Source organism: Acomys russatus, chromosome 29 (assembly GCF_903995435.1).
Source record: "Acomys russatus chromosome 29, mAcoRus1.1, whole genome shotgun sequence".
In the NCBI taxonomy this organism is placed as follows: domain Eukaryota; kingdom Metazoa; phylum Chordata; class Mammalia; order Rodentia; family Muridae; genus Acomys; species Acomys russatus.
In genome coordinates this window covers 12,691,862-12,712,995 of record NC_067165.1, presented here as the reverse complement: position 1 = coordinate 12,712,995, position 21,134 = coordinate 12,691,862, and the positions used below count along the sequence as shown (strand labels likewise).

Below are 21,134 nucleotides of genomic sequence, written 5' to 3'. Positions count from 1 at the left end.
CTTTCTGGCAGCTTCCATGACTGAAGCACCACCAGACTCTCCAGGCCCCAACAGCATCTTCACAGAAATCTCTGCTGGTTTTAGCTGTATTCCTGTGCCTTGAAATCAGGATGAATTGCTGCCTCTTGTTTCACCCTTGTCCTCTTGCATGGCTGCTGCTCAAAGAAATTAATCAAGTTTATTAAGCATGACCTCACTTGTGAGCCCTGTGCCTGGTTTGCTGATCGGTACCTGCCTGCTGCTCAGAAACGCCTCAGCCTTGGTTAGTGCTCTGGTGGGGGCGGGGAAGCCAGCCGGGTGGACAACATCTTTTGTTGTTTGCAGAGACGGAGCACAGGGCTGGATGGACAAAGGGAGGGAGCTCGGCTATAGAGAGTACAGGGCCCTTTGTTGCCATGGCTGTGGAAAAAAATAGGAACAAAAAGGATAAATGTTGCATCCAAATACACTAATAATTAACACTTAGCACCATGGATATAAAAAGCACTTAAGGCTAAATTACAATGAGCATAATAGCTATTCATTATTCAGCCCCGCTCCATATGGCATCCTGGCTTGGTAGATCGGTGCTCAGGAACTAAGTGGAGCCTAGCGGCCCAGGTCTAAAACTCCATCCCACCATTTAACAGCTCTGGGACTGTAAGCAAGTTACTAAAGCTCTCCAGCCTTGGCTTTGACATCTATAGAGCACAGACAATGAAGGTACACACTGCACAGGACCATATGAGCTCATACTGTGCTTGTATATGTAAATGTTTACGGCGTTGAATGTGTTGTTCAGCCAATTTAGGCCTCAGAACAGACTAATGACATAAGCACTACTATCTCTATTAGTTGAAGAAATTAATATTTTAAGGTTAAATGACTTTCTCAAGGTCACTGTCCCACAGTTTCTATAGTTGCGATAAAAACACTATGCCAAAAAGCATCCTGGGAAGGGAAAAGCTTATCTGGCTTACACTTCCATATCACAGTCCATCATCGAAGGAAGTCAGGGCAGCACCAGGCATGGTAGCACACACCCTTAATCCCTGCACTCAAGATGCAGAGGAAGACAGATCTCCGTGGGTTCAAGGCCAGCCTGGTCCATACAGTAAGTTTCAAGATAGCCAGGGTTACAAAGAGAGATCATGTCTCAAAAATTAAAGCAAATAAATAAAATGCTTGAGGGGTGCTTGAATGTTGTTTGTTTTTTGACATGAAGAGATTCAGAATTTGGCGTATTGAAGATCCTGTCAGACTCCTGTGTGACCACTCAAGTCAGAACTCAATCTACACACAACCAGCTCGGGTTTAATACTCAAATAGCTCAATTTGTAGCCAAAATAAAACTCAGCTTAACTGGAGCCATTGGGATGGCTCAGCGGGTGAAAGTGGTTGCTGTGCAAGGCTGAGTTCAATCCCTGGAACCCACGGTGAGAGGAGAGAGCTGACTCCCAGAGGCTGTCCTCCAACCTCTACACACATGCACACACACACACACACACACACACACACACACACACACACACACATGCACACACACACACACACACACACACACACACACACACACTCACACACTATGCAATCACATTTTTAAAAAAGTTTAATGAGTAAATATATCGATAAATCATACAATATCTGGTTGTATCAGGATAAACCATGACAGAAGCATAATACTCCCAACTAACCTGGTATCGTCTCAGTTTGTTTTGAGACAGTGTTTCACTCTGTAGACCAGACTGGCCTTGAACTCACAGAGATCTACCTGCCTCTGCCTCCACAGTGCTGAGATTAAAGGCATGGTTCATGGCCTGGCATGGTGGCCCATGGGAGGCTGGGGGCAGCTTGATGCTTGTGAATTTCCGATCTGCCTCCTGGGTTTCAGGCTACCCTGTGTGAGTGTAGTCACTGTGAGACTGAGATCCTGCCTCTTGGGTGGGTGGGTGGAGGCGGAAGGTGGGGATCACCCCGTGGCCCTGTCTTGGGTTTAGCACTCAGTGTTCCTTGAAGTGTCTAAAATTCAAGCCTGGAGAGTCTGGGGTGGTTGGTCACAACCCTATCAAGGCAGCTTTTTCAGGGATGACGGAGGTTTCAAATCTAGGAGAAGAATCTGGGTTGTCCATCACCCCTCCCAGCTTGCTGAGTATATAGACCAGGAAGCACACCCCTTGGCCTCTCCTGGGCACCATAGCCAAGTGCTGGTGAAAATCAAGCTAATGCTGCCACCTAGAGGTCACATGAAAAACTGCAGCATTGGAACGACCTATTTGACCCTTCATTCTTAAAATATTTACTGACCTCTCAGCGCGGACCAGCTCTCATGCTAGACACTAGGCAAACGTCCCAATTATCTGACAAGGCATTTCAGACAAGTGGGATTCTGCTGAGGTCTGCTGAGTGAGAAAATGTTAGTCAGGTCAGTCAAAGGGAAAGAACTCAGGCAGGAAAGAACAGCAAAGGAGAGAGAACTCTCCAGCCCACACTTCTCAGCTCTTGCTCAGGGGCAAACTCAAGTTCAGAAAGGCAACTTAAAGGTCACTGCATTGTCCTGGTGATGCAAAACAGTGGAGCTGGAAGCGAAAAGATTTGCTGCCTTCAGAGGTGTTACAGCAACAGGCAAGGATACAGACATGCTAACAGGCGAGCATCGATCTGGATCCCTGTAGGTTTCCAGCTAGGACAGCTGCCAAGAAGATGGAGAACAGGGCTGGGCGTGGTCGCACACACCTCTAATCCCAGCACTCAGGAGGCAGAGGCCAGGCGGATCTCTGTGAGTTCGAGGCCAGCCTGATCTACCAAGCGAGTCCAGGCTAGCCAAGGCTACACAGAGAAACCCTGTCTCAAAAGAACCAAAAAATAAAAAAGATCAACCAAGGCTACATGAGACCCTGCTTCTGCCTCTATAAAACATAACAAACAACAGCTGGCAGAGCAGGTGCAACAACGCCAGTGGAGAAGTGGCATTATGGAAACAAGAGCAGGAGACAGCAAGAGAGAATGGTCAATTATATAAAACCTTTCCAACGCAATAAGAGTTGAAAATTGACTACTGAACAAAATCAAATTCATTGAGGATGCTGGAGCCTTTTAAGGTGGAGAGATGGAGACAACTCGGGTTAGAACTTGATGAAGCACCATTGCAGACAGCTTGAGTAAATATACCAAGCTATTGATACTCACCAGTGTAGTTATTCGTTCACTTATTTATTTTTTGTAGTACTGAAGATAGAATCTGAGGCCTCATACATGGTAGCCGAGTGCCCTTCCATTGAGCACTAGCCTTGGTCTCTCTAGGCTGCCCACCATTCTTAAATTCCTTCTCTGTAGGCCTGAGCTAGCCTCTTGTGCAGCTGTGGTTACAGGCTTGTGCTGCCAGGTCCAGCTAGTACATGTAACTTTTGGGGGTTTTTTGTTTTGTTTTGTTTTTTGAGACAGGGTTTCTTTTTGTAACAAGCCTGGCTATCCTGGACTCACTTTTGTAGACCAGGCTGGCCTTGAACTCACAGCAAGCTGCCTGCCTCTGCCTCCCGAGTGCTAGGATTAAAGGAGTGTGCCATCACGCGTGGCTAATTCATATAACTTTTTTTTGGGGGGGGGGTTCAAAACAAGGTTTCTCTATGTAGCCTTGGCTGTCCTGGACTCACTTTGTAGACCAGGCTGGCCTGGAACTCACAGCGATCTGCCTGCCTCTGCCTCCCGAGTGCTGGGATTAAAGAAGTGTGCCACCACGCCTGGCTAGTACATTTAACTTTTAAAATGAGAATTGGACCAGCAAGGCAGCACAGCACATAAGGCACCTGCCACCAAACCTGACAACCTGAGGTCCAGCCCAGAACGAACATGGTAGAAGAGAGCGCCAAGAAGTTGTCCTCCCATTTCCACACGTCTGTGACACACATGTGCCTGCACACATACACATGGAGGGCTGCATTTTGTAGCTGTAATTAGGATTGCACCTGTAATCCTAGTGTTGGAAGGCTGAGCTGGGAAGGCTGCCGGGAAGTTGAGGCCACCCTGGGTTGTCCCTGTTTCAAAGAAACAATATGACCAGGATATTGTTCAAGCGTGGCCACCACCACGACCAATGCAAATGAAACTCTGTAATCCTAACATCCCAGCGCCCCATTTCACCTCCTCAGTGCTGCAGGCCACCCACCATTCATGTGTCCATGATCTTAACTGTTCCAGGCTAGACCTCAGGAAAGTGGAATTGTATAGTATTTGGCTTTCTATCTTGGTTTTGCTATTTGGGGTATTAACCCAAATAGCCTCTAGTATGCTAGTATGCTAGACATGCCCTTTGCCTTAGAGCTAAACCCCCAGCCTCCAGTATTTACCTGTCTGCCTTCCTGACTGACCCCTTTCACTTAGTGAAAAGGGAGAGATACCTCTCCCCTGGCCTGAGTATACTTACGACTAAGCTAACTATACACAGAAGACCCGAGTTCAATACCCAGCACCCACGTGGCAGCTCACAACTGTCTGTAGCTCCAAGATCTGACACCCTCACACAGACACGCAATGCCAGCAAACACCAATTCACATAAACTAAACATAAACAAATTATATAATTTTTCTTTTAAAGTTAAGTTGGGAGGCGCTGTGGAAGTAGCTTAGTTGGTAGCATGCTTGCCTAGCACGCATCAGGTCCTGGGTTCCATTCCTGGCATTTCATAAATAGGGCGCAGTGCACACATAGAATCCCAGCACTCGGAAGGCAGGAGGAGTAACAGTACCACTCATCTCAGTTACAAAATTAGTTAGAGACCAGCCTGTGTGAGACTATGTGCTTTGTTGTTTTAATTAGTTAGTAAGTATGTATAGTTATGTATCTCCCACAACTCGAAAAAAATTTAAGGTCACCTCTGTGAAGTACTTTTGAGCCAACCCTCGGCAAACAAGCAAAGAGAATGGAGGCGGATCCAAAATTGCGGTAGCTTCCGGGGCCGCTTCCGGCGGAAGAGAAAGGTAAAAGAGCATGGAGCGGGACCAGGAAGGGCTTCTGAGTGGCGGATCCTTAAAGGTGCAAGCTGTTCGGAGGCCCCCGGGGTGGATCGAGGCCGTGGGTCCCTCCTGGGCGGGGCTCGGGGAGCTATAGCCGGGAGAGGTAGGATTTCCTAGCAAGCCGAGCGCGCCTGCTGTCCACTAGGTTAAGACCTGCCGAAGGGGCGCTGTTCCACGACTTGGACTCTAGCTTTCTGTAGCCCCGATCACCCCTACCTCGCCTGACCTAGAGGACACACGAAGCAGGAGTGGCAGGAAGCTTCCGCAGTGCCACGACCTTGCTCCCTTGCCTGTGAGCTTTGTTTTCAGTGGCATCCTCCGCTTCTGCTTTAGTCTTGCTGACCCCAGCGCAAGTAGCCCCAGCAGGAGGCCAGTGGGCATGATGAGAAGACATCTGAAGGTCCCCCGGAGCCCTGAGTGGTGATGCTCTGGACATCAACCACAAGGGACCAACATCCGCAGTCACATCTATCTTCACTGCTCCTTGAAAACCCAGTCTGTTACCTGTGTCAAGTACGATGCTTTTCCAGGACACCACATTTTCAGCCAAAACCAATGTACCTTTCGGTACCCTTCCTGAGCATATGTGGCACGAAGGGCCAGTGGTTTTGTTTTTATGCCCACTCTTTTTTACTTGGGGCCTATGAAAGCAAACTTCTGGGGCTGGGTCAAAGGCTTGGAGGGATAGATTATGGATGGAGGCTTGACTATAAAAACTCTGGGCAGCTTTTTGTTTTTGTTTTTTTGTTTGTTTGTTTGTTTGTTTGTTTGGTTTTTTGAGACAGGGTTTCTCTGTGTGGCCTTGGCTGTCCTGGACTCACTTTGTAGACCAGGCTGGCCTCGAACTCAGAGATCAGCCTGCCTCTGCCTCCCGAGTGCTGGGATTAAAGGTGTGCGCCACCACGCCCGGCCTTCTGGGCAGCTCACCCCCCCCCCCTTTAACCCCAGGATTCACAGAGCCATTTTTCCAAGTACCCCTTCCTCAGAATCCATCAGAACCAGGGCCTTCCTAAGTGCTCTGGAAATGGCCCTTCTATGTGCTGCTTTTGAAGCTACAGTCTTTTTGTGGCTCTCTTGTCCTGGTTGTGTAGTCTGACCTAAATGTACTAATAGCCAGCTCAAAGCCACCACAGTCCAGGCCCTAAACAGTCAGACCCAGGTTCGTGTGTGTGTGTGTGTGTGTGTGTGTGTGTGTGTGTGCGCGCTAGAGCCTTAGCCACTTGCTAGGTTGCAATTTCCCAGCTACATGTGCCTGAAATAATGAGCGCAATCCAGGATCTAACAATAGGGACATTTCCATTTGGTAGGAGGAAGGCGAGGCCGCTAACATTTCACTGTCTAGTCCTTCATTTTTATCTGCAGCCCTTTAAGGCTTCAGCACAAGGCATTGTTAACGTTCCTCTGAGCTGGGGTGGTACAGATTAAAGGTGGGACTGCGTTGTTCAGGTCACAAAGTAACTAGCAGTAACTAGGGCACACCTTTCCCTAAGGCAGTCCCTGTCCTTCCCACAGCCCTCCAGCCTTAGGGATCTTAGAGGGATGAAGCGATAGAGTATTTATTTGCCTAGCATTCACAAAGCCTTGAGTTCAATCCCTAGCATCAGAGGAAAATAATTCATGGATAAATGGTACCCAAGACTCCTTGAAAGGACTCAGAGGTTGTTCTGGGCCATTATCAGAGCTGCTTCTTGGCTTGGCTGCCTAGAGCAGTCCCTGTCCACTCCCACCACCCCAAAGAGGTCACACAATGCCCTCTGGGAGGTCCCACTGACATTGCCTAATCAGCACAGAACAATAGCTACAGCTCCTATTGAGTGAACGCTTACAGTGTCTTACTTAAGCACAGCAATCTGGGTTAGAGGTGAAGTGCTGGCCTAGCCTGTGTGAGACCCTAGGTACTGATCCTCAGCACTGAGGTGTGTGTATGGTGTGGTGGGGTGATGGAGAGGAACCCCGTACTTGCAGATAAGTAAACTTAGAGAGATTACAAAACATAGTGGGGTGTGGTGGCGCACGCCTTTAATCCCAGCACTTGAGAGGCAGAGGCAGGTGGATCGCTGTGAGTTCGAGGCCTGTCTTGTCTACAAAGTGAGTCTAGGACAGCCAAGGCAACACAGAGAAATCCTGTCTTGAAAAGAAAGAAAGAAAGAAAGAAAGAAAGAAAGAAAGAAAGAAAGAAAGAAAGAAAGAAATAAATTACGAAACATGGCCAAAGTCCTGTGAGTACATGTTAGAGATTTCGAACCCTGGTCTGCTTGGCTCTGGGATCCCATTCTCCAAGATCACAGGTCATTGCAAGAGAGCCTCTCTCTTGATTGGCAATCCTGGACACCCCACCAAACCTTGTCTAAGTCTGGTCCCCTAGGGTAGCCTTCTCTCACTGCTTGACAAAGGGATTTCCAGGCAGAAATGTCTTCTCAGCACAATTGGTCCACACCGAAGACCGTTGTGAGCCACCATGTGGGTGCTGGGACTTAAACTCAGGACCTTCGGAAGGGCAGCGCGTGCTCTTCACCACTGAGCCATCTCTCCAGCCCAAATGTTGCCCTTTCAATGTCCTTCTGTAGCCTCACTTCAAGGACAAGACGTGTAGTCTCCTCACTGTAGCGATCTCACGCATCGAGTCCCCTGGCTCATACATTTAGGAAGCTTTAAAGGCCTGAGTTGTAGTTCCTTACAGGAACAACAAACAAAACGCAACAGTGGGTTAGTTTGTTGTTGTTGGCTTTCCACCCCACCCCCCACCCCCCAAATCTCGCTTAGACTTAAAATTGAAAAGGCAGGTAAAGTGGAGATTGCCAAATGATCGGAGAGTTATGTAAATGCTTAATCTATCAATTTCTTCACCCCGTTTTGGGGCCTGAAGATCTATAACTGAAAATAATATTTAAGAAATAAGTAAAAAGTTAACGGATCTCTACGACTTGAACACGAATTCCTGAGTGGCAAAGAAAAAGCACCAGATAAGACAATTCCATTCTTGTGGGGAAGGAATTAGGGCTCCTCCTCAACTCAGGCAGTCCTGAGGCGGGAAGAGTGCGCCTGGCACGGAGTGAAGGTAGCTATTGTGACTTCCTGGGCCCCGGAGGGGGTGGCTCAGTGCCCAAGGGTGTGACCTGGTCCAAGGCCGTGGGAAGGAACTGCCCTTGGTCCACGCTGTACTCCGGGAGACAGGTTCTGGGCGGGCGGGAGTGTCAAAGGCGGAGTCTCAGGCTCCACCCAGACCTCCCGGCCCGCCCAGCATAGTGTCCGCGTGCTTCTCATACAAAACTCCGCAGAGTCTGTGGTCCTCAGCCGGCTTCTGTTGGAGGTGGCGCTGCAGAGAGGATTAGTTCCCCCAAGGTCTGGCTGTGACCTCTGCCCGGAAAAGACCTGGACTCCAGCGGCTTCCAACAACTAGTGCGGGACCAAGAGACTTGGAGCTCTAGACAAGTGAGCGGATCCAGGAGGACAGATCGGGTGGCTGGCCACTGGGCTCGCCATGGCTGCGCACGCCCGCCGTCTATGTCATATCGTCTTCCATGTGCCAGCTGGGCAGCCCCTAGCGAGGGACTTACACCGCACCTTCGGCTTCCAGCCCCTGGCGGTGCGGGAGGCAGGCGGCTGGAGACAGCTGGCCCTGCGCAGCGGGGACGCCGTCTTTCTAGTGAACGAGGGTTCGGGGCCGGGGGAGCCACTGTACGGTCTGGACCCACATCACTCGGTGCCCAGCGCCGCGAACCTGTGCTTCGACGTGGAGGACGTGGGCGGCGCCGCCCGGGAGCTGGCGGCTCGGGGCTGCACCGTGCCGGTACCACCCACTAGTGTGAGAGATGCACAGGGCACAGCCATCTACACAGTGGTCACTTCTCCGGCTGGTAACCTTAGCTTTACGTTGCTGCAGCGTGCTGCCTATCGCGGATCCTTCCTACCCGGATTCAGACCCCTCCCTTACACACCTGGCCCGGGCTGGACCAGCCACGTGGACCACTTGACCTTGGCCTGTACCTCCGGCAGCTCCCCGACACTTAGGCGCTGGTTCCACGACTGCCTAGGGTTTCATCACTTGCCGCTGAGCCCAGGTGAGGATCCGGAGCTGGGCCTCAAGGTGGCAGCAGGGCCTGGGCGAGGAGGCCTGAGGCTTACTGCCCTGCAGACCCCGCCAGACAGCACTGTCCCTACTCTCGTACTGGCAGAGTCCCTGCCGGGACCCACCAACAAACCGGACCAGGTAGAGCAATTTCTCGCCCGGCACAAGGGGCCAGGCCTGCAGCACGTTGGACTGTACACTCCTAACATCCTAGAAGCTTCTGAGGGGATAGCGAAGGCGGGAGGCCGGCTCCTGACTCCTCCTGAGGCTTACTACCAGCAGGCTGGCAAACAGGAACAAATCATAGCCTCAGGGCACAAGCCTAGCCATCTAGAACGGCAGGGGATCCTGCTAGATGGCGACAGAGACAAGTTTTTGCTTCAGGTCTTCACCAAGTCCCTCTTTGCCGAGGACACCTTCTTCCTAGAGCTCATTCAGAGACGGGGAGCTACAGGCTTTGGGCAGAACAACATTCGAGCATTATGGCAGTCGGTGCAAGAGGAAGCTGCCAGGGCCCAGGGAGCCTAACGCAGGCCAGAGCTGGGAGTTGCCACTTGTCCTAGGTGCTCTGAGGGCTCCAGCACAGGCCCGCGGAATGGACACACCCTGCGGGACTACACTTCCACAGCTAGGGAGAAAGGCTATCTATTCCCTGTAGAGCCTCCTACTGGACTCCAAAGAGACGGGATCGAAAACAACAGCTCCTAAAATGTCTAAGGGGTCTAGGTGATATAAATAAAGGAGTGTGGTCGTAAGACACAACCAACCACCACCCCGGAGCCTCTGTCTTCTTCCCAGCTTCCTTCCCGCCCACCCTTCAAGCTTTGTGATTGTCAGTTCTTTTGCTTTCTGAAGTTTCATCCCATGTGAAATATAACCTGAATAAACGATTCTGGTTTTGAGGAAGGAATTTAATACAAATTTTTCCTCTGAGCTGACCTTTCCCCAGGGAGCAACTGTTTCAGGTGTTGGCATTAGCCCAACCACCTGCTTTAACTGATGCTCCAGCTCCCAATTAGAGCTGCTCTGAGACCCAGACCTTAGTGATAGATGCCAGCCTGTACAGACAGGTGCTCCGCACAGCTGCCCTGGCTCCTTCCTGGGAAAGAGCACTCTGGTTAGGATGCCTCCAGCCTTTCAGGTCTGTCTGGGATCTCAGCCAGAGAAGTCAGAACCAAGCTGACTTTACCATTTACTGGGTCTCTCAAAAGTAAGTCAAGGGGCTCCAGCAGCAAACGTAGAAGGTTCACCAACGGTAGTACAAAAAGTAAGCATTTATTAGGCTGGGTTTGGGGTGGGGATTCCCAAGTATTACTGGGCAGTACTGTTGGGTGTGTCTGTGGGGATATGAGGCTGAAAGAACCTATCCAAGACCTGCTGCCCCGGGTTGGGTTTTTTCCGGCTTGATAGAGGAGACACCTGGGACCTTTTAGAACCCTGTGCAAAATCCAAAAGTGGGAGGTTAATGAATACACCTCAGGGGATCTTCTACCCACTCCACTAATCTAGCCTGTAGTGCTGTAGAGTTTTCCACCTACCTTCAAGCACCAACCCCTTTAATCAACTCTCTAAAAGACGCCCAAGAAAATCTCGCTAAGATGCAAAGCTGGGGCTGGGGACACAGCTCGGCTGACTTGCCTAACAGGCAAGAACCCTAGGTTTGAGCCCTAGTGTGGTGGGCGCGAGCCTTGACTCCCGTCCTGAAGGAGGATCCCTTCACCTTCAGCTGCACGGCATGGATGAGCCAACCTGCGCTATGTGAGACTGTCCACGGGGTGGGATGGAGGGAGGGCTCAGTGGTTCGGAGCATGTTCTGCTCTTGCAGAGGATCGGAGCTGGGGACCCAGTAAACGTGTTGTGCAGTTCTCAACTGCCTATAACATCAAATCCAGGGGGTCCAGTGCCCTCCTCCAGCCTCTATGGGCACTGCACTCAATGTACATACACCCACATACAGATACATACATACATATAATTAAAAATAATAAGAATAAATATACATTTTTAAATTCTGTCTTCTCCACCTAAGGTGGAGTCAGGTTTTTGTGTCCTGGCTGACTGCAGCAGACTTCCAACCTCCCCAGCTTAAGAGCTGCTGGCTTGGGGCTAGAGAGATGGCTCAGAGGTTTAAGAGCACCACCTGCTCTTCTGAAGGTCCCGAGTTCAATTCCCAGCAACCACATGGTGGCTTACAACTACCTGTAATGAGATCTGGTGCCTTCTTGTGGTGGGCAGGCACACCTGTGGGCAGAATACTGTATATATAATAAATAAATCTTTAAAAAAAAAAAAAAAGAGCTGCTGGCTCCACCTAGTGCCACACGAACTGCTGATTACCCTCCAAGGCTGAAGAAAGCTACTGATTTCTAGAACTCAAATGAGCAGTTATTTTCTCTGAGCAGTTTTTCCTGACTCTTGTCTCAGATGGCTCCCTAGCAGCTGTCCCACCAGAGTACACACCAATTTGTTCTTGCCCCCCTCCCCTGTTGTTTGCACGGTCTCTAGTTTACAAACTGTGTCTCTGCCCCCAGCAAAACCTGGAATGGATAACATTCACCCCAAATGTGAACAAGTGATGCTTAAGACTCAATGGAGAGCCGGGTGTGGTGGCACACGCCTTTAATTCCAGCACTCGAGAGGCAGAAGCAGGGGATCTCTGTGAGTTCGAGGCCAGCCTGGTCTACAAAGAGAGTTCTAGGACAGCCAGGATTATACAGAGAAACCCTGTCTCAAAAAACAAAACAAAACAAAAGACTCAATGGAGGAAGGCCTGGGGAAAGACGGTGGGCTGAACCCGAGACTCACTTTGCAGGTCCCTCGCCGATGGCCCTCATACATGCGGAACACCTAGCAAAGACAGAGGGGGGGAACAAGACAGGACTGGCACCTTCTCCAAAAAGAACCAATACCCTGAGTTCCACCCTGCTTATAGTCAGCCCCAGCAATACGGTGTAAAACATACATTTCTTTTTCATCCATACAGCAATAAGTCCATGCAAAACATGTTAAGAGACAAACAAGAAAAGACAGTGAAGACAACAAAGGTGGTACCTTTTTCATGGCAGTAGAGACAGCTGCACTGTGGAATTCTTCCCGGGTCAACCATCGAGCGCCAGGAGGTGCAGTGGCCACCGGGGTCTGTCCTTCCAGGGCCAGACTGTATACTTGGTATGTCAGTTTGATGTGAGAGAAGATGTGGATCACCTGGGGGGAGGGGGAAGAGACTGAACCAAGTCTGTGACCGTGAACTCAGCAGCCCTCACTCCGGCACCTTGGCTACCCTACCTCCCCCAGGTGCTGGAGATCAGCGGCAGGGAGGGGTCCAGACCAGCTCTGCAGCTCCTGCAGAAGGGCTCTGTGCTGATGCTGTTCTGAGTGCTCCAAGGTGACAGATGGAAACTCCCACAGTCCTGCCAGCAGACCTGATGGCAGCCAGATACGGGGTCAGCCTCCTCTACTGCCCCTTCCGTTCCTCTCTGCTGTTCGTGACACTGCCCTCCAAGCCCAGTATTTGGGTACCTGAGCTGGGCCTCTGCACCAGCAGGATCAGGGGACCCCCAATGGCTCTGGGCTGCTCCAGAACACAGGTGGCAGAGTACTCTTCCCTGGGAGGCTTGCGGCTGGCCTTCTGAGGAAAGTTGGCCACTCCCAGGGTGGGGTCCCAGGGTTTTGTGGGAGGGAGGCAAAGCTGGCACTGTGTAGTGTTGAGAGCTGGAAACAAAGACCCCGAGCCCTGCTCAGTCCAAGTGGCCTTGGGTGCCAAGCCTCGGGGAGGCTTAGTGCCACTGCAGACAGGGCCGGGAGGGGCTCGGTTAGAGCTGGCGCTCACCACACTCCTCTATGTCAGGACTGCCTGGCAAGGCTGAGAGCTGTTCCCGCTCCACCTGAGAGACACAGAGGAGGGTGACATAGGGCCAGGGTCAGTCGCTAGGACACTGTAATACCTCTTCCTCAGGGGGCTCACCCTCTGATGTGCCTGGCATAAGCTCTGCACAGGGCAATGGCTGCAGAGAGGGCGCTGTGGGGTACACACTGTGGCCCCCAGCTCCATAGCTGCTTGATTGAAGTCTCCAGGCCGGACTGGGTCCACTAACTGCTGGGCTAGGCTCCTAAAGGCGAGGAACACTATTGCAAGCAAAGACCCCTTAAACAGACCCTTCCCAATTTCCCATCACCCCAATATCCTACCAGAGGTGATGGGAGACAGAGGCGCTGGTGGGATCTGCACCAATGGCGCGGACACGGCACAGCACCCGTACCACATTTCCATCCACCACACCGGTTACCTGCACAGAGGAGCCTGGGAGTCAGACTAGCTTGGAGTCAGGGGAGTGCACACATTATAGGTGGCCTGTGGGCTTACCTGACCAAAGGCAATGGAAGCAATGGCTCCAGCTGTATACCGCCCCACACCAGGCAGGAACTGCTGTAGCGTCTCGGCTGTGCGCGGCATATGGCCATCTAGCTCTTCTACCACCTAAGTGGAAAAGAAGGGCTGACAGGTTTTTTTTGTGTGTTTGTTTTTCAAGACAGGGTTTCTCTGTGTAGCCTTGGCTGTTCTGGACTCACTTTGTAGACCAGGCTGGTCTTGAACTCCATGAAGATCCGCCTGTCCCTGCCTCCTAAGTGCTGGGGTTAAAAGTATACGCCACTACGCCTGGTCAAGGCTTACAGTTTTTAGATACTGGAGGCCACTGGGTGCTTATTTGTCAGTGTACCACCCACTTACCTTCCTAGCTCCCTCGTGCAGCCGACGGCCTCGAGAATAGTAGCCCAAGCCAGACCAGAGCTGGTTCACCTCCTATAGGTAGAGGTCAGAGGTCAAAGTTCAGTGGTCTGTCCCTCAGTCATTTCTATTCTCCCTACCCAAGGGTGGCTCTCACCTCCAGGGAAGCACTGGCCAGGTCTTGAAGCATTGGCCACTTCTGTAGACCCAAGACAGGCAAGAAGAAATAAAGTCAGGGGTGAGGGTGATGGAGGAAGCCTTTTCTGGGGTCTAGCCAACTCTCCCCTCCCTCCCTGGCATCACCTGCATCCATCGGGTATAATAGTCGATCACCGTGGCAACTTGGGTCTGCTGCAGCATAACCTCTGACACCCACACTGGGAAGGGGGATTCACATGATGGTACTGCTAACACACCCCAGCTCCTAGCTCCTAGGCCCAAACCTAAGGACAGCCCCTTAAACCCAAGAACTTCCGGCCAAACTGCCCTGCTTTGTACTGACCAGCGTAGGCCCGCCTGTCCAAGTCGGCCTCCTCCTCTACCTGCCGACAATACCACAGGTGAGGACTAAGATCCAAATGGCTAAGTGCCAGCTTCCCACCGCACTGTCCCTGTCCCACTTACCCATCTTCTCCAAGGTAGGCTGCGCTTCTCGTGGTCATACCACCTGAGCAAGCTCCTCCTAAAAGTCGTGACATCGGCCATGTCTCTGAAGAGATGATATGGGGACACAGAGGCCTGCAGTAACTGCTGTCCCTTCTGCTTGGCCAGGCCTGCAGGACAACCAGGACACTCAGGGATCATCTTTTGTTTGTTTGTTTTGTTTTTTCGAAACAGGGTTTCTCTGTGTAGCCTTGGCTGTCCTGGACTAGCTTTGTAGACCAGGCTGGCCTTGAACTCACAGAGATCTGCCTGCCTCTGATGGGATTAAAGGTGTGTGCCACCAGGCCCAGCTTTTTTTTTTTTTTCTTCAAAGAATTATTTTTAGTTAGGTGAGGTGGCCCACACCTGTAATCTCAGCACTTGGGAGGCAGAGCAGGTGGATATCTGTGAATTCAAGGCCAACCTAGTCTATAGAGAGAGTTCCAGGACAGCCAGGGCTACACACAGAGAAACCCTGTCTTTAAAAAAAATGTTTTTAATCCTGCATGTGTGCGTGTCCCCATGTCCAAGATGCCTAACTCCCTAGAGCTGGAGTTCTGGGCAGCTGTGACCTGCCTGAAGACTGAGTCATTTCTCTAGCAACTTAGGGTCTCAACAGGATCTCGTATAGTCCAGGCTGGCCTCAAACTTACAGTGTTGCCAAGGCTCACTTTGAACTCCATCTTCCTGTCCCAACCTACCAAGTGCTGGGACTACAAGGGTCAAGGGTGATCACCACCCCTGGCTCTTCAGTATTCAATATTTATTTTATCATGTTATATATGACGTGATGTGAATCTGTGGGCATGCATGCCGCGGTATGCATGTGGAGGTCAAAGGGCAGCACGAGTGGAGTTGGTTCTCTCCTTTCACCTTTCCATGGGGCCTGGAGATCATACTCAGGTCATTAGGTTTGCGTGTCAAAAGCTCCCCCCCCTGCTGAGCCAGCATGCTGACCCTACCCCCCCCCCCACCCGCTGAGGCAGCATGCTGGACCTTTTGGAATCCTTTTTGCAGAGGTGCAGCAGGGACCCAGGGCACAGCAACCTGTAGCAATCTGTTCCCACTTAGGGCTTTTCCCACCCAGAATCCCTTGCTTAGGCTTTAGAGATGAAAGCAGACCAGAGCTCTAGTTGCATGCAGCCTTGGCCAAATTTCTGGTCTTAGTTTTGTCAGGGTGTCATTGTTTTCTCCTGGCCACAAATAAAAATTCAATAGTTAGGCAGAATATGTACCCATGCAGGGGCTTCCCTATTTGCAAATCACTGGGACTAATCAACTCATTTGATCTAACGAAAGCCACACAACAGAGAAGAAATGCGTAGATGAATTACTCCATTCTACTGGTAAGAAAACACCAAGAGCCGGGTGGCAGCGCATGCCTTTAATCCCAGCACTCGGGAGGCAGAGGCAGGTAGATCCCTGTGAGTTTGAGGCCAGCCTGGTCTACAAAGCGAGTCCAGGATAACCAAGGTACACAGAGAAACCCTGTCTCGAAAAACAAAAACTAAAAAACAATAAATAAATAAATACAAGAACCCCCAGAGAAGTTAACCAATGTTACACAGCAACACTCAGAAGTAGCTTCTTCCTTCCTCAGCACACAGCAAGCCTAGATATGCCCTCTTTTACAGCCAATGAAACTGGTCCCTTGAAAGCCCAGCAGGGCTCAAGCTGCTCACCATCAGGGGCAGAAGGCTTGGCCTGGCTGCTGCTGCGGGCACATTTCCCCCTTCTCTTGTGGTTGGCTGGTTGCTTTTTGAGATTCCTAACAGATGCTCGTAGCTTCTTCATGATAACCTGGAACAGACAGATGTGGTCGGTCACAGTGAGTGCTGGGAGTCCAGCGGGAATGACAGACACTTCTCCCCAGTTACTCAGAATGTCTAACTTCTTTTTTTCTTTTTTTTGTCTTTGGTCTGCATGCATGCATGCATGTGCCATGTGCTGCCCTTAGAGGCTAGAAGAAGGTGTCAGGTCCCCTGGAAGAGCAGCTACAGTTGTTTGTGAGCTGCCATGTGCATGCTGGGAACTGAAGTCGGCTAGAGAAATTGCAAGTACTCATCAATGCGGAGCCTTCTCTTCAGCCTTGTTTCTGTCCTTTCAAACAGAGTCTCACTGTGTAGCCCAGGCAGGCTTCATTCTTCTGATCCACTGTGAGGACTAATCTTCGTTGTCAACTTGACTGTGTCTAGGGTCGACTAAAATCCAAGCAGCTGGTGTGCCTGTGGGGGATTTTCTTGATGGATGATATGAGGTGGGGAAACACATCCCAACTCTGGGCCATCCTTCCTGGTGGCAGCCCACATAAAAAGGAGGTAGAAACTTTTGCCCACTTGCCCTCACTCTCGCTGGCAGGTTTATCTATCTGTTGCTGAGGCATTCTTTCCCTAGTATTAGAACCTGCTCCAGGATGCGAACACAGACTGAAGACCAGCAGCTCTCTAGGAATTCCCTGGTGACTTCTGCATAGATTGGGACTTTGGAGACATCCAGTCTCCTGGACTGACCAACTACCAGGTTCTTGGCCTTTCCATCAGGAGACAGCCATTGTTGAACTACTCAGACTACAGCCTGTGAGCCACTCTAATAAATCCCCTTTTAATATATAATATCAGTTCTGTTCCTTTAGAGAGACTCAACATAGCCTCCTATCTTTACCTCCCAAGCACTGGTTCTATACATGTGCACAACTAAAGCCGGGTGGTGGTGGCGCACACTTTAATCCCAGCACTCGGGAGGCAGAAGCAGGCGGATCGCTGTGAGTTCGAGGCCAGCCTGGTCTACAAAGTGTGTCCAGGACAGCCAAGGCTACAAAAGAAACCCTGTCTGAAAAAACAAAACAAAAACAAACAAACAAAAACCCAAAGGTGCACAACTATGCCTGCCATGTCTGTACTGTTTGGGTTTGTGTCAGCTTGACATAAACTAGAGTCCTCAGAGAGGAAGGAACATCTCAGGAGATGCCTCCATGAGATCCAGCTCTAAGGCATTTTCTCAATTAGAGCTCAATGGGAGAGGGCCCACTTGCCATTGCTGGGCTGGTAGTCCTGCCTCTTATAAGAAAGCAAGCTGAGCCGGGCATGGTGGCGCATGCCTTTAATCCCAGAGGTAAAGGCAGAGGGCAGGTGGATCTCTGTGATCTCTTGTCAGTTTGAGGCCAGCCTGAAAAAAAAGAAAGAAAGCAAGAAAGCTGAGCAAGCCAAGTGGAGCAGGCAAGTAAGCAGTACTCCTCCATGACCTCTGCATCAGCTCCTGCCTCCGGGATCGTGTCATGTTTGAGTTCCTGTCCTGATGATAAACAGCAATGTCGAAGTGTAAAACGAATAAACCCTTTCCTCCTCAACTTGCTCTTTTGGCCAGGGTGTTTCGTCCCCGCAATAGGAACCCTACGACAGTATCTACCTTTTCTTGAGCACTTTCAGGATGCCTGTGGTTGTCTGCATGAGACTGGACCCCATAGGCTCATATGTTTGAACGCTTGATCCCCAGTAAGTGGGACTGTCTGGGAAGGATTAGCAGGCGTGGCCTTGTTGGAGCATGTGTGTCACTGGGGGTTGGGCTCTGAGGTTCAGATAAGTTCACACCAGGGCCCAGTCTCTCTGCCTGCTAGATGCAAAGCTATCAGCCCCTGCTCCAGCATAATGCCTGCCTGCTTCCCACCATGAGATCACAGACTAAACATCTGCAACTCTAAGCAACTCCCTAGTTAAATGGTTTTTGAAAATGACAGTTGTCTTAGCCATGGTGTCTCTTCCAAGCAACAGAACAGTAACTAAGGCAACGCCCATGGGTTTGGTATTGGCTAACTATGGCACTGAGGTATGACCAAAGCAGATGAGCAAGTGGCTCCGGGCAATGACAAAGAGTAGAGGGGCAGGGACAGGCCAAAAGCCAAGGAGCGCTTGTGTACACCAATGCTTACCACCATGTATGTATGATTAGGGTTGTTTGGGATATCTAGGAATAGCAGGTAAGCAGGAAGTTTGTCTGCTGAGACATGGTTATACTAACCATCAGCAGCCATTCTCATTCACTTCACAGAAAACGAGAAACCAAGAATTAAAGAGGGGCCGGGTGGTGGTGGCACGTGCCTTTAATCCCAGCACTTGGGAGGCGGAGGCAGGCAGATTGTTGTGAGTTCAAGCCTAGCCTGATCTACAAGGACAGCCAAGGCTACACAGAGAAACCCTGTCTCAAACTGGCCGTATCCACCCCAGCCCCCAGCCCCCCCCCAAAAAAAAAAAAAAATTAAAGAAGGAAAAAGATTTGCCTGAGAGTAGATGGCAAATCAACAAGAGAAGAGAGATGGGCTTATTTTATTCCTCATCTTTTCCTGGGCTAGTAAATTGTAACTGGCTGGCCATTAGGACTGAGAAAACACATGCAGCTGACTGCTGCCAGCCTCTTACTGGCTATCTTTTCTCTAACTGCAAGAACTTTACTAAGAGACTGTTCAACAGATACACGTGCCTGCCGCCAAGCCTGCTGCCTACACATGTGTGGGCTCACACACACACACAACACACAGATTAGAAACAAATAAAGTCAATGGGAGACTGGACTTTAAAAAAAAGCACCTGACCCGTGAGTGGGCGCTTACTGTTTGCTTAGCCCCGGGAAGCACTTTACTGACCACTCAACCCGATGGCTCCAGGAGGCAGGGCGCTCCAGAAACGCAAGCTTGGTGAGGCAACTTGATCTTCGGCTTTGATGCAATCCTACCAAACCTGTTTTAAAGCCCCCCACCCCCACCCCGCCAGTGCTTTGACTTCGTCACAATTTCATCAAATGACCCTGCTTTCCACTTTCAGGAGGAAAAACCACACAAACCCCCCTCTATTTGCTCCGCCTTCTCTCACCTTTCTGTGAAGACCCTGCTCCTACAACGCTCTGAACACATCATGTTTTCCTCCCCTCCATCACCACCTTCCCTTGCCACCCTCACTCACTCTCACAATTCCTCCTACAGCCTTTTCTCTGAAGAGAAAGCAAGACATGACCGTTGCTTCCGGGTTTGCAACTGTAATCCCAACAGTTAGGAGGTTCAGGAGTTCAAGGTCATCTTCAGCGAAGTAGTGAGTCTGAGGCCACTCTAGCCTACAGGAAACTATCTCACAGAAGAAAATAGACATAAAAGCTTTTTCTTTTTTTTTTTAACTTCCATACATGAACTGCTCAATGGCTTCCCATACATCATTGATCAAGTATTTATAGATGCCTACTGTTTGTCAAACAATTGACCTTAGCGTGGGTGATACAGAGGTCCTTGCACTCACAGATAACGCTAAGGTAAGCAGTGGTAAACACGCGGGAGGGCTATGTAGCCCGCTCTCCATCCAGAAGGCTGGTCAGCAGCCTGATGACCTTTGCTCTGTCTGTGTGACTGAGATAATACCCAATCCTGGCCAAGACGCCTACTGTGAGCTTGTCAGCCTATAGACCCCACCCTCCAGGGCTGCAATGCAGCCATGTCTTAAGTTTTATTATGCACATGGTATCGAGTCATTTATGTCCAGGAAATCTCTCACCAAGCTGTGTTGTACTTTAAATATGCCTAAAATAAACTACTTGTGGCAAGACTCCCAACACTGGCCACACAGTTGTGTGGAACCTTCTTGCCTCTTGAGGATCGTTACTCTGCTGCCGTGGTGGGTGTGGAGACCCTTGAACCTCAGCAAGATAGATGACAGGTTATATTCTCTAATAGAGGCAGGCAATGAGCAAAACGCATAGTAAATTATATGAGATATTTCAGAGAAGTAGCTGTTGGCATAAAGATGAAAAGCAACATGCGTGAAGGGGGTAAAGTGCCAGGAAGAGTACACATGTTTCAATTAGGAAATAAAAACAAAACAAAAAGATCACAGGGTGTGGTGGTGGCAACCGGCACCGGGGAAGCAGAGGCAGGTTGATCTCTGAGTCTACAGAGGGAGTCCCAGAGCTACACAGAGAAACCCCATCTCAAAAGCAAAACAAAACAACCAAAGGAAGCGATTAACCTCTTTTGGAGGCGTGGTACTTGGAAAGCAGAGGCAAGCAGACACCTGTGAGTTCCAGACTAGCCTGGTCTACACATTAAGTTCCAGTCCGGCCAGGGAAACAAAGTGATCCTGTCACAAATGAACAACAAGACTACTCTAAAAGGCCGGTGGACCAGCCCTGAGGAGGGTGGCCAGCATGGCTGTGGCACTGCAAGCAATCGAGTGCGTTATATTGCAGGGAGAGGGGACGAGTGGTAGCGTGTGCCATAAGAGAAGATGGGAGAGTTGGGTAGAATTACAATTTTAGCTTTTAGAGAGCTTTCAGGTCACACTACTTGCTCTGAGACAGAGAATCCTCTTGGTATCACTTTGAAGATCTATGGATCAGTGCCCAAGAAGCTCATCCTCTCACTTATGCAAGAGATGCCTAATTTAATTCTTCCCCTGTCCCCACAGGGCCTCACCGTGCAGCTTTGGCTGGTCTGGAACTCTGCCTCCAGAGTGCTGGGATTAAAGGCTTTTGCCATCGCTATATCTGACCTTCTCCATTGCAGCTTTTCTATGAATTGTAATGTCACATTTTCTTTTTATTCTTTTGGTCAATGTCGTCTTATTCTATTGTAAACAAAACAGCACCTTGGAAGCTGAGCAGGAGGATGATGATCTCAGGTTTTATATAAAACAAAGACCACATACCAGCAGGGCATGGTAGCATGTAGGTCTT

The 21,134-nt window shown here is 50.2% G+C and overlaps 2 protein-coding genes across 2 annotated transcripts; one reads left to right on the top strand and one right to left on the bottom strand.

Moving 5' to 3' along the window:
• Nucleotides 1-7,958: 7,958 nt before the first annotated feature.
• Nucleotides 7,959-9,618, top strand: Hpdl (4-hydroxyphenylpyruvate dioxygenase like). Its single transcript, XM_051171828.1, has one exon. It carries the CDS (start codon nucleotides 8,471-8,473, stop codon nucleotides 9,584-9,586), a length of 1,116 nt encoding a protein of 371 aa, XP_051027785.1. The 5' UTR covers nucleotides 7,959-8,470; the 3' UTR covers nucleotides 9,587-9,618.
• Nucleotides 9,619-10,314: 696 nt separating this feature from the next.
• Mutyh (mutY DNA glycosylase) lies at nucleotides 10,315-16,259 on the bottom strand. Its single transcript, XM_051171760.1, has 16 exons — nucleotides 16,109-16,259; nucleotides 15,166-15,167; nucleotides 14,409-14,588; nucleotides 14,287-14,326; nucleotides 14,088-14,161; nucleotides 13,942-13,983; nucleotides 13,788-13,859; nucleotides 13,422-13,535; nucleotides 13,247-13,344; nucleotides 13,023-13,167; nucleotides 12,888-12,942; nucleotides 12,578-12,769; nucleotides 12,344-12,480; nucleotides 12,110-12,262; nucleotides 11,864-11,905; nucleotides 10,315-10,495 (listed from the first exon to the last, which is right to left on the bottom strand). Exons 1-16 carry the CDS (start codon nucleotides 16,218-16,220, stop codon nucleotides 10,370-10,372), a joined length of 1,584 nt encoding a protein of 527 aa, XP_051027717.1. The 5' UTR covers nucleotides 16,221-16,259; the 3' UTR covers nucleotides 10,315-10,369.
• Between the last annotated feature and the right edge of the window lie 4,875 nt (nucleotides 16,260-21,134).